The sequence below is a fragment of the Miniopterus schreibersii genome (genome assembly GCF_964146895.1).
Source record: "Miniopterus schreibersii genome assembly, chromosome: 1".
NCBI classification, from domain to species: domain Eukaryota; kingdom Metazoa; phylum Chordata; class Mammalia; order Chiroptera; family Miniopteridae; genus Miniopterus; species Miniopterus schreibersii.
Window position 1 is genome coordinate 48,188,335 of NC_138101.1, and position 13,279 is coordinate 48,201,613.

Consider the following 13,279-nt stretch of genomic DNA (forward strand, 5'->3'; position numbering starts at 1 on the left):
GAGCCCTAAGTCAAAGCAGTGACTTTTTGGTTCATGGATCAAAGCTCAACCACTGAGCCATACTGGCCAGGCTTGAGTCTATGATTTTTATTCTAAGGTTGGATAGTGTTAAAATACTGTACAATATAAAAACCACACTATATAAAATACTTCATCTAAAAATATTATTAAAGATGTCTATTTTATTCACTACTATATGTCTAGTACATCGAACAGTCTCTGGAAGATGGCAGGCACTGAATAAATATTTGTTGTTGAAAGTCTCACTGATATTTTCAAAAAACATTTATTAATACTTTTACTTCACTACACTAAAGAAAAATCAATGGCATCTAAACACTGATTTTAAATATATTTTCTGTAGGGAAAAACACAAGTAAATTAAGTATAGAAGAACTGATTTTGGTTCTTTTGATTATATCGAAATCAATGTAATACCTGTGTTTTGGCTCCTGGTGTCATTGGAGTTGCAAAATTGTTTAGATCCCAAATATAAATTTCAGATTCATTAGCACCAGAGGCTACCAGATTAGTCTGCAAAAGAAACAATTAATAACTAGAACTCAGATTAACTCAGTTCATAGCTAGAAAGATGTCAGTTTTAGGTCATACAAATTTTCTATGGAATTAAAGAAGCAAAACATACGAATTCCTAAATACTATGCATAACAATATAAAATTTAAATAGTTTTTAGAGAAACATTATCAAATTCTATTAAAAAGATAATATGTGCATTGACATTTTAAGACCAGACATTAAAAATAATTACATGGATAAATTCTTAAATAATCATACAACCATAAAGGGATTATCATTTGTGGTTTTGCATCTCTGGAAGAGGATCCGATTGTGGAAAACAAAAACAGGTCACCAATTATTGATTTTAGGCAAATAACTGAATCCTAAAATAATGGCATCTATCTTAGAATACCTCAAAGCCAGCTTCTGGAGCCAGGCCAAAATAAGGCTATCTGGAGCCAGACCAAAATAAGGCTAGTAAAATCTCGTCTTAAACCCATCACATGATTCTACTTCATTTACACTCAATCTTGTTTCAGGTGGCAGTATTTCTAGGCTCTCTCTGTTGCATACCTTTACAGACAAAAAGCCTAAACTGATATGAAGTACAGCAAGATAATGAGTTGTATGTATTAACCTTCATCCTTTATTTTTCACTCTCAAAAATCAGCAGCTGTTTAATCCAATTAACAAAGGAGCTGGATTTCTAAAGAGTAAACACCATAAATAGTAGAAATTAAGAAGTTTGGGCTTTATAGTTCTATATCTTAAGTATCTATTTATAATACAAGGAAAATAACTAATTTAAACTTTAAGATAATATTAATTTTTTGGTTGTTATATTCTAGTATTCTATTAACTCAAGATCTTTATTAATCTACGAATTTATATAATTAATATTCAGTAATGTTTAAAATGGCAACAATAGAAAGACTTGTCTATTAATTAAATCTGCATTATATTTGTACACATTTCTAATTATTTGATAGAGTAGTAACTTCTTTGTCATAAATACAAAATTTCTCAATTAATAAAACAGTGGATTAACCCAGACACCACAGCACCAACCCAATGTTGGATTAGCACAAACCTTTTTTTTAAAAAAATATATCTTTATTGATTTCAGAGAAAGGAAAGGAGAGGGGGAGAGAGAAAGGAACATCAATGAGGAGAGAGTGATTGATTGAGCCCGCAACCCGGGCATGTGCCCTGACCAGGAATCAAACCCCGATCGCCTGGATCCTAGGTCGATGCTCAACAGCAGAGCCATGCCCGGCCGGGCAGCACAAGCTTTTAAAAGGCAAGGTTTCCAACCTATGCCCTGTGGCCCCTAATGTTTAAAAAATGTCCAATCAAATGTTATGACATCTCCAGACTTTTCTGAATTAAACCCATCAGCCAGATCCCCTCCATGCAGTTAGTATTATTTACCCTGAACCCAACTCTAAATTCTCATTCTGTAAACAAATATACTCACTCATCAACCTGTATAGACACACATTTTAGCTTTTGATTCCAAGACTGAGGTATAGCAGATTCATATACTTATTTCAAATAAGCAGCACATATCTCAAGAATTATGAATAGTCCGACCGGGCGTGGCTCAGCAGTTGAGCATTGACCTAGGATCCAGGTGATCGGGGTTCGATTCCCGGTCAGGGCATATGTCCGGGTTGCGAGCTCAGTCCCCAGTCGGGGGTGTGCAGGAGGCAGCCGATCAACGACTCTCTCATCATTGATGTTTCCATCTCTCTCTCCCTCTCCTTTCCTCTCTCTGAAATCAATAAAGATATATTTAAAAAAAAAGAAAAAGAATTATGAATAAAAGTCAAAAGACTAACCTGAAAAATGTTCACATCCAAGGCTCTCACTGGGCCAGTATGCTTGTCATTTTGGGCAATCACAACTTCCTTGTCTCCAGCTATAATTTTAGAAGGATCATAAAGAATAATATTTCCATTTTCTCCACCTGCAATCAGAACTCCAGAGATATTTCCTTTGGAATCCATCTTATGAGGTCCCCAAATCAACTTGTGGTACCTTTAAGAGAAAATGATGATGTATTATAGAACTGTATACCTGAAACCTATATAACTTTATTAACCAACATCACCCCAATGAATTCAATAAAAAAAACCAAAAAACTAATTTTTAAAGTCAAATAAATGTAGAAAAGAATTTGAAATTATACACTTAAATCCTTATAGCTTCATAAATACTCCAAAAACACTGCTTCTCTTCTATTCCTGGTATCTGTGAATGACTAGGTGAAATGGCATTTTAGTTACTTATATTCATATGTGCATATTTGATTTTGTAACTTAAAAGAGTAAAAATACTCTTTTTTTTAGAGGTAAGATACTTTGACAAAGTAAACTATTTGTGTGTTAAAGATATGAGCTGCCCCACCAGGCGTGGCTCAGCGGTTGAGCATTGACCTAGGATCTAGGAGATTGCTGTTTGATTCCCACACAGGCCATATGCCCGGGTTGCGAGCTTGGTCCCCAGTTGGGGGGTGCAGGAGGCAGCCAATCAATGACTCTCACATCATTGATGTTTCTATCTCTCTATCCCTCCCCCTTCCTCTCTCTGAAATCAATAAAGATATTAAAAAAAAAAAAAAAAAAAGAGAGATATGGGCTTACAAATGGTTTTACCGTTTAGAAACTGTGAGGCCAGGGCAAATTACTTGATCTCCCTAAGCTGCTTTTGATTCATCTGAAAAATGGAGCTAATCAACCACTTCCCTTGCTTCTATCTGACAAGTGGTCTGTTAAACAGTAAAGGTGTTAAGGGAGTCATCTAAAATTTTCTAAGAAAAATAATGTATTCTGACAGCAAAAAAGTGACATCAAAATTATGTCTATTATGACAAGTACCCCTACTTGTGGAGAATAAAAGATTATGGTTTGGCATGGAGATGAAATATGAAGGTGTCATGGAGGTATACAATGAGGCACAGTAAGATGATGGTGAGTAGAAAAACTGCAAGACAAAAAGTATCTGGGGTTCCCATCACAGTGGGAGGGCTCTGAAGAATATGAAGGGGTCTCATAAGACTCCATGATCTGTATTCTGTTAGCTAAGGTACAATCTCTTCATCAAAATCTGCCAAAAGTTATTGAGGCAATAAAGCAATTTTACTACTCAAATAAAAGTATTTTCAACAGGGCATATACGTACTTGGAAAGGTGATCCAAATACCTATTGTATCAGAAATCATATCAATAAAATTCTCTGTGAATATATTTTCAAATATAAATAAGTACAAGGAAAAAATTAAAATAACCTACCAATCAGACATAATCACTATTAACATCTTAATAGTCATCCAACTACTTTTTCTAATAATACCTACCTTTTTTTGTAAACAGGTGAGAAAAAGGAGATAAAAGAAAGTAACTCTACCATATCATGAGGAAAAATAATACTAGAAACTAGATCCTCTCCTCCCTATCCCACACACAACAGTCAGCAATAAAAAGTCAATAGACATAGACTCTACTTCCACAGAAATTTACTAAAATATTTTTTCACAAAATATCTCATGTTACTGTTGGTAGTATTCCTTGCAATGTCTAATAATGGTATATTTATAGACATACTAGGCATCAATCACAACATATAATTAAATTTAATCATAAATTTAAGGTTGAATCTCATACCTGTGAGAAGAAGAGAAAGTGGCACAAGATTTCATATCCAAGGATGGATCAGAAAGGTCTAATTCAAATACCTCAAGGGAAGCACTGGTACTAAATGTTGCATCCAATTGCTGAGCAGATGTTCCTATAGAAAATATACTTACGGTAACTATGCATGCAAAATAGTCTCAGAAAACCATAGAAAATAGAAATTAAACGCATGTTTTTTCAATTATCTCACTCACGAGTATTGTAACAGTGGCTGAAATCTCAGCACATATGCCACTGAGCAGATGTTTAAATTACTACAGCAATAAGATCCTAACACAGGGCTCGGAGACGACATTTGTAAGAGTGGGTAGTGCAGATCTTTTTTTAAGCCTATAGGTATTTTTAAAGCTCTCTGTAAAAACAGCACTGTGATTTACTATAACTGCTTATAGTCACAAATGATATAACTCCAATTCTTTGTATATAAAAAAGCTAGCATCAAATTTGTTCATTTAAGTTGATATTTAACAGGGTTTTTTTTTACATGTTATCTACTGTGCTTAGTACTGGAGGAATAAAGATAAAACACAATTTTTATAAAGCGGGGAAGATACTATGGATATATAATGATTAATGCTATGATGTACAGGTGCTATGGGAACAGAGGAAGGTCACTGAACTCAGCTGACAGGAAGGAGGGAGGTATCTTGCCAGGAAAGAAGAGGCTTTCTAGAGATGAAGCTTGACCTGAATCTTAAAGAACAGGTATAAGTAAGTCAGATGTGGAAGAGAAGAAATTAGGTGACTCGTACTATCTTCTCTCTGTTGAACTTACCTGTAGCTAAGTAAATGGGATGATTCTGGGCAGGGCTCCATGCCTGCATGGCTGTACGATCTACTTCCTTTAACTTCATCCTGCTAAAGAGAATATTTTACATAGAAATATACTGGACATGTAACAGAGAATATAGAAATACACTGGGCAAACTATTACATCATTAGTAAAGCCCTAATGCCAATAAATCAAACTAGGTATCATTTGTTGGGAATGTTCAATATTAGAAAGAAGAGACACTTGTTAAATTATTTTGAGACAAATATAGGGCTATTCTAATGTTTACAGACTATAGTCCTTTAGCTGAAAAATCAATCTGGAAAAAAACTTGCTATACTATATGCGTCTCAGACAAGGATGGGTAGCGGTGTATCGGAGTAAGAGAAGACACATTAAAAAAACAAAGTGCATCTTCCTGGAGCAGGATACTTCAATAAGGGCAGTTTTTAAAATGAATTTTAAATTAAAACAAACTAACTACAAAGAAGAATATAGTAAGCCCACAGATTTTAAAGACAAAAGTTTTTCCCAGCTCACGCCACTCCATGGATTGCCATGATCTCGCCAGGCATAAGCTCCTGTGAATATACTTTAAATACACTAAGAGCCCTGGCCAGTGTGGCCCAGTTGGTTGAGCGTCATCCCATGCACTGAGAGGTCATGGGTTCAATTTCCGGTCAGGGCACATGCCCAGTAGGAAGAGTACGTAAGGCAGCCGATCGACATTTCTCTCTCATGGATGTTTCTCTCTCTCTAAAAATCAATAAAAACATATAAACAAACAAACAAACAAACAAACAAACAAAGAAATGCAGACAGGGTCAAGGAGCTGAGCCCTCACAGTACACCCAGCGGGGAGCAGCCATTCTTCAAATGGAAGCAGAAGAAACGGAAGTTCAGCTCTCACGAGTCCCTGGCTACAGGCAATTTTTCTAAAGAAGAAGAGGAATTGTCTTCTCAGATGTCCAACTCTAATGAAGCTATGACTCAGATCAGGGAGCTGGAGGAGAGGGCCATAGAAAAGCTCAAAGAGATTATACAGTATGGGCCAGGTTGGCTGAAGATCTCCAAAATGATTGAGCAGCCAGATTAAGATCTGGAGACCTTTGTGAACAAGGAAGAATCTGCCCTGGCCCAGCAAGCCAAGTACTTCTGAGCCCTGCAAGATGTCATCACGGCTTGCACCTAGCCTTGCAGCTGGGAAAACAGGTCAGCAAACAAGTAAGTAGCAAGAAATGGCCCCAGTGACAAATGTAAGTAAAGATGTTTGGTTTATAAATAAATAAATAAATAAATAAATAAATAAATAAAGCAGAAATTTAAAAAATACTGTTCACTTCAAGCTAAAAACACCCCACCTGTTATTCTACATAAATGCATCCATATGGCACAGTATCCCACTATAAAAATGTAGCATAATTTAATTACTTAGTCTGCTGCTGATGAACACCTGAGTTGTTCCTTATCTTTTAATAGTTTTTGCAAAAATGCTGAAATAAATACCCATTGTACATACTATTTCATTCATGGGCAAGGACAGCTATAAACTTGCAGAAGTAAAACTGCTAGGTTAAAGGACAAATGAAATTTAAATTCTGATGGATACTGCCACATTGCCCTACATGGCAACTATCTATACCTTTTCACATTCCCAAGAGTAATACATGAGTAGCTGCTGCCCTACTGCCTTTCCAGAGTAACACTTTTTTGGAGGTAATACTTTAGATTTTTAACAATAGGATCAATCAGTGAAATGTGTTAGCCCTGCATAGTTAAAATTTACATTTCTCATACTACAAATAATAGTGAACATCTTTTTTTTATGTGGTTATGGGTTATCCATATTTCTTTTCTGTCTATTCTTATCTACATTTGTCTATTTTTCTATTAGGTTGTCAGAGTTTATCTTTTTTTATTTTGCTTATATATATATATGCATATATACTATTTTTTTATCTTCCACAAAATTTTAATTTTTAAAAATAGATTTATTAGAACAGTTTTAGGTTCACAAAAATTGAGTGAAAGTACAGAAAGTTCCCATATACCTTACCCTCTCAACCCCACAGCCTCTCCCATCATCAAAATCCTGCACCATAGTGGTACATTTGTTTCGGGCAATGACCCAACATAGACACATCATTATACCCCAAAGTCGATAGTTAACATTAGGGTTCACTTTGTGTTATACATTCTGTAGGTTTTGACAAATGTATAATGACACGTACCCACTGTTATAATATCACTCAGAAGTTTCCCTGCCCTAAAAATTCTCTATGCTCCACCTATTCATCCCTCTAGTCTTCCCTCCCTCCTCGCAAACACTGATCTTTTTATTGTTTCCATAGTTTCGTCTTTTCCGAAATGTAATTTAGTTATAATCATAGGATATTTAGCCTTTTCCAACTGGCTTCTTTCACTTAGCAACAGGCATTTAAGGTTCCTCCATGTCTTTCTGTGACTTGACAGCTCATTTCTTTTAAGCTGAAAAATATTCCATTGTATGGACGTACAGTATACCATCATTTTTATTTTTTATAGTCAAACCTATCACTTAAAAAAATGGTCTCTGAATTTTGATTAGAGAGGCCTTCTGCATACCAAGGTTATGAAGAAATTCACCCATATTTTTCTTCTAGCAAATTCATTTATGGCTTATTCTTTACATTTAAATTTTGACTCACTTGGAGTATATCCTGGTATACAATGTGTTCAAAGTTTTTTTTTTTCCTTAACATTACAAAACCATTTATTGAAACATCTTTTTCCTACTAATTTTAGGTATCACCTTTATCGTGTACTAAACTTCTGTATTTAGGTTTATTTCTGAATTTACTATTTATGTTCCTGTAAGTATTAGAATGCAGATTAGAATTTACACTCCTGTAAATACTTAGGTTTATTTCTGGATTTCCATTCCATAGGTCTCTTTGTTTATTTACACGTTAGGCACCCCATTGTTTTATTATTATTATTATTATTATTATTATTTTTAATCCTCACCCTAGGATATTTTTTCCATTGCTTTTCAGAGAGGAGTGGAGAAAGGGAAGGAGGGAGGAAGAGAGAGAGAGAGAGAGAAAGAAACATCTATGTAAGACAGAGACATTGATTGGTTGTCTCCTGCATGCACCCCAACTGGGTCTGGAGATCGAGCCTGCAACCAAGGTATATGTCATTGGCTGAAATTGAACCCAGGACCCTTCAGTCCTCGGGCCAATGCTCTAACCACTGAGCAAAATGGGCTAGGGCAGGCACCCCATTCTTTTAAATACTGACACTTTATATGAGTATGATTTCAATAACCCCAACCTACTGCTTTCCCCCACCCTGTTTTCCTTATTACTCTTTATTTTATTACATAAACATTGTAATAGCTTTTGTAAATTCCAGGGGGAAAAAGTTAGCAATTTCACTGAATCTGCATCATATTTAATAAATTAATTTATGTAAAATTAACAGGATGTTTGAATCTTCCTATAGATAGCATGGTGTTTTAAGTCTTCTTTTTTATCTTTCAGCACTATTTTAAATCTTCTTTGACATACTGGGTTTGCTTACTCCTATTTCACTTTTTGGTTTGTTCGTAAATGTGGCTTTTCCCCCTTTCATTAAACTACCACCTTATTGTTATATGAAGGCTAATGACTTCTTTATATTAATTTTGTATCCTGCTATCTTACTAAATTCTCTTTTTGGAGTAGTTTTTCAGTAGATTCTGTTGGGTTTTTCACATATATACTCATATCATGTGCCAATAGTGACATTTACCTCTTTGTTTCAAACAGTTATTCTTCTAATGTCTTTCTCTTGTCCGAGTTGGTTAGTATCTGTAGTACCATATTAAACAATAGTGATAATAGTGAGATTTCTTGTTATTTTTTTTTTAGTGGGAAAGCCTACTGTATCATCACTGAGCAAGATTTAGGGATTTGACATATACAAACATATGTATACATACTAAATATATATAATGTAAGGAAATAGCCACTGATTACTATTTTACTGAAATTCTATTTACAAAGACAGGGTGTTGAATTTTGTCAAATGCTTCTCCTCTCTTTCCTCCCCTCCCTCCCTCCCTCGCTTCCTCCCTCCCTGTCTTTCTTTTCTTTTCTATTTATCTTTATTGTGGAGATTACCACAAATATCCCCCATTTCCCCAATTTCAGGTAAAACATTTAATTTTTAAATTCTTAACTGTTTAAAAGGTCTTTTATTTAAATATTTTTATTTAATACCAGTGTCTACAAAGTTAACTATAAGCACTAAATTAGCTTGTGTAAAATTATTGCCCCTCTTGCACTACACAGTTATAGTCAATAATATTATCTTCCTCAGTGTTTACCTTTGTACTGTTAGATATACTTCTACTAACTGATTTGTCAGCTTTTTAATGATGTCCTTTGATTCCTAGTCATTATAGATGAGGCAATCCACTAACTTATTCTACTTATAATTATGTTCTTACTTCCTACTTCCCTTAATTTTTAAAAGTTTTAGAATCAATTCCTACATTATCAGATATTTAACATGTACATTTTATTCTTTATTCCCATTTTTTAGTCTCAGGTCTGTAATTAAATATACTCAATGCTCTCCAATACTTTTGCCGGTTTTCTTACTCATCTGTAGGGGATGAAGTTCCTCCTTTCCTAGTTTCCTTAAGAGGACCTTAGACTAACAATATGCCTTGTCTTAGAGGTTCAGATTGTTTATTCTTGAAGAGCACTTTACAGATGATAAAATTAAGGCACAGAAAGATTAAATAATTTGTACATGCTAGCAAGAAGCAGAGCCAAGATTTAAACTCAGAAGTTTAGTTCCAGAGTCCAGCCTCTTGTTACTTCAACAAGTTCAGATATTAAAGTTTAACAATAGGAGAAATGTTAACATTCAGAAGAAATAATGGCAAAGCAACTATGATGAAATTAAGAGAAGAAATGTATTTTAGCCACTGTGCTAGGTGAGACAAAAGCAGATTGGAAGGTTGAACACTCAAGTGGTTAAAAGCAAGGCCTCTAAACTCAATCCTCGATTTGAATGTTAGCTCTGCTACTTATGATACCTTGGACACAGTATATAATCTCTCTGAGCCTCAGTTTCTACACCTGTAAAATGGGGCTAGAGTGACTATCTTAAAGGATGTTGTGAGGTTTAAATGAAATAATGTATTTTATAGAGGGCCAACACAGTGCCTTGCACACAGGTTAATATGTGTTTTAATAGGCTAACTACTTTTTAAAGTTATTACTATCATAAGATTAATCAAGAAAACTATACATCTAGCTTCCTAAGATTATCATGAAAAAAATATATATATACCAATTTTCTAAGGGAAAAAAAATACTATTTTCTTTAGATGATATGCCCTCTTCTTTCTCAGCCAATTGTCAAGTCCCAGCTCCTTCACGAAAACTGCCCTAATGATCCAATCCACACCAGTCTAAATAACCTCTTAACTGTTTGTGTTTGTACCACACTGTAAGCAATTTATAATAAAGTGTCTTATTCTATCTTAACAAAACTTTATAACATTCTACTAGTACATATTATTCACATATTTCCCACTCTTTTTACTAACAGTTTTATGTGTCTAACTAGATAAATAATGTCTTTTTTAAATCAAGTGTCACAATTTTTACCCTTTTTGGACCAAAATTACTCAACACAGGGTAGGTACACAAAAATTTTGTTTGTTTTAAATGTTTATATTTAGGGAAATTCAAATAGACTGATGAGCTAGAAAGCCCAATTTCAGGTAAAATATTTAATTTTTAAATTCTTAACTGTCTAAAAGATATTTTCTTATTTAAAAAATAGAGGAGCCCGGCCGGGCATGGCTCAGCGGTTGATCATCGACCTAGGATCCAGGAGATCAGGGTTCGATTCCCAGTCAGGGCACATGCCCGGGTTGCGGGCTAGGAAGCCAATCAATGACTCGCTCATCATTGATGTTCCTACCTCTCTCTCTCCCCCTCCTTTCCTCTCTCTGAAATCAATAAAGATATGTTTAATAAATATAAAATAAATTAAAAATAGAGGAAAGTCCTGTTAGGAAAAAAAAAAAAAGAGGTTTTATAAAATGCCTTCAGAATAATTTCTAAAAGTGAAAACAAAATGGCTATATATATTTTTCTAAAAACCCAACTGAAGCCCGGCCAGGCGTGGCTCAGCAGTTGAGCATCCACCTAGGATCCAGGCGATCGGGGTTCGATTCCCAGTCAGCACATGCCCGGGCTCGATCCCCAGTCGGGAGCGTGCAGGAGGCAGCTGATCAATGACTCTCTCATCATTGATGTTTCTATCTCTCTCTCCTTCTCCTTTCCTCTCTCTAAAATCAATAAAGATATATTTTTTTAAAAAATAAAAAATAAAAATAAATAAAAACCCAACTGAATAGAATTACAGTCTCTGGAAGAGCAAAGGTACAACAAGGGCTCCTAATTCACGAACACTTAGTTAATGTGTAACATTTACTGAACCAGAAAGAGATAAATTCAAAAGAACATAAAATAGTTAAGTGGGAATTCAAAAACATTTATAAAAGTCTATTTTTTATCTTAGTACTCAATGTTCCACCAGAAGCAGTTCCACTTATTAATCCGTACTGAATACAAGGCTTCAATGCTATTTAAATACAGCTTCAATTGGATGCATGTGTACTTCCTTCTCTTAGAAATGATCATTCATTAATTGTAACCAATAGTCTTGAAAATATGAAGGCTCAGATTAAACCACATGTACTTCCCAAGTGAGACTTGCTTTAAGAGCGTTGTGTAATTTATTTCAATATTATATGTAATTAGAATTCACACTATGCAGAATTGTTTCATTCCAGATGATTTTACAAAGAACATAATCATTCTAAAATATATAAAAAGAAAGTTGTGAGGGCAGTGGCTTGTTCACAGATGCCATCTACAAGATAATATCTTATAGCACAGCAGTTAAGAGTACAGAGCCTGGAACCAATACCCTCAGTTTAAATTCCAGCTCCACCATGTCCTACCTCTGACTTTAGGCATGTAACTTTACCTATGTGTGTCTTGGCTACCCACTTGGTAAAGTACGTGTCATGTAAGTACTGATACCATAGGGTTGTTGAGAGAATTAAATGGTATTACACAAAGTGCTGAGAATAGTGTGTGAGCTATTACAAAAGTAACAATTTAAAATATTTATACCAGTGAATCTTCATGAATACATCTACTGAAGAAAATTTATGTTCCAGACTGGAACTCTTTATTTTTTCATCCAACTTTCCACAACTGCATGCTGTTAAGTGAAAACTTTTTTCTGTCTGCTCATTTTCTAAATGATTTTGTGAAACAATACCAAAACCCAACAGTACTATTCTCTAAAAAAAAAAACAACCAAAAAAACCCCCCAAACTTACAATGCCACATACAGAGCTGACCTATACCTTAGAAAGTAAAAGGTGAAGGAGGTAATAGAATTGGAAACTTTGACCCCCAAACCAGGAATACAATCCCTCACTAGTACTGCCTTTAGTAAAAATATCATCTTGTGTAGGCAAAATATATCATTATGGATGGGCACATTTGTTCTACAAGTTTTATTTAGATGTATCATCAATGTTGTAGAATCATCTCACTCAACCAAAACCAAACAAGCAACTGTGCACTGATTACTGAACTAAATAGTATCATATTTATCTGGAGTCTAATAAAAACTTTTGAGCTGAAATTAAGCTACCTAAGAATGACAAAATTTTTAAAAACAATGGAAAAATCAACTTAATAATATCACCTTACAAGAGTTTTTAACTAGGGATTGGTAAACCTCATGAAATTATATAGAAAATCCTATATATGTGTGCATTTTTCTAGGAAGATGATCCATTGCTCTCATCAGATCCTCAAAAGGGAGCAGAATCCCAAAAGGTTAAAAATCACTGCTCTTTACAAGTTTACAGATTTCTTTATATTATGTTACTAGTTTCAGAAAAGATCCTGCTTATATGAAATTAAGCAGTATAATTCTAAATCCATTCCAAATCTCACGTAAATTCTTACAGTCTACAAACCCTTCCCAGAGCTGTAATTAAGGGAAAATGAGATACAAGGAGCACAGAAGAATCACTAAAAGGTGAGTAAACTTTTTAGCCAACTCTAGAACAATTGGTATGTATAGAAAGAATTGGGTAGTAAAATACAAAGAAGAGGCTCTAATTATCAATTAAATACTGTTATAGTTGCCAACAAAGACAGTCGCATTTCTGTTTTCTATACTTAGAAAAGGCAGTTTAGGAGAAAATTTTTTTAC

The 13,279-nt window shown here is 34.5% G+C and overlaps 1 protein-coding gene across 13 annotated transcripts in view; it reads right to left on the bottom strand.

Moving 5' to 3' along the window:
• SEC31A (SEC31 homolog A, COPII coat complex component) overlaps positions 1-13,279 on the bottom strand; it is a 67,780-nt gene that overhangs the window by 53,670 nt on the left and 831 nt on the right. For 11 of the 13 annotated variants that reach the window (XM_081162270.1, XM_081162279.1, XM_081162268.1 and 8 more), the window contains exons 2-5: positions 4,991-5,073; positions 4,186-4,309; positions 2,362-2,560; positions 439-534 (exon numbers count right to left, since the gene is read on the bottom strand). In XM_081162270.1, coding sequence (XP_081018396.1) covers positions 439-534; positions 2,362-2,560; positions 4,186-4,309; positions 4,991-5,069 — 498 coding nt within the window. In that variant the 5' untranslated portion in view covers positions 5,070-5,073. The remainder of the gene's footprint in view (positions 1-438; positions 535-2,361; positions 2,561-4,185; positions 4,310-4,990; positions 5,074-13,279) is intronic. The other 2 variants (XM_081162272.1, XM_081162274.1) reach the window with 1 other exon arrangement.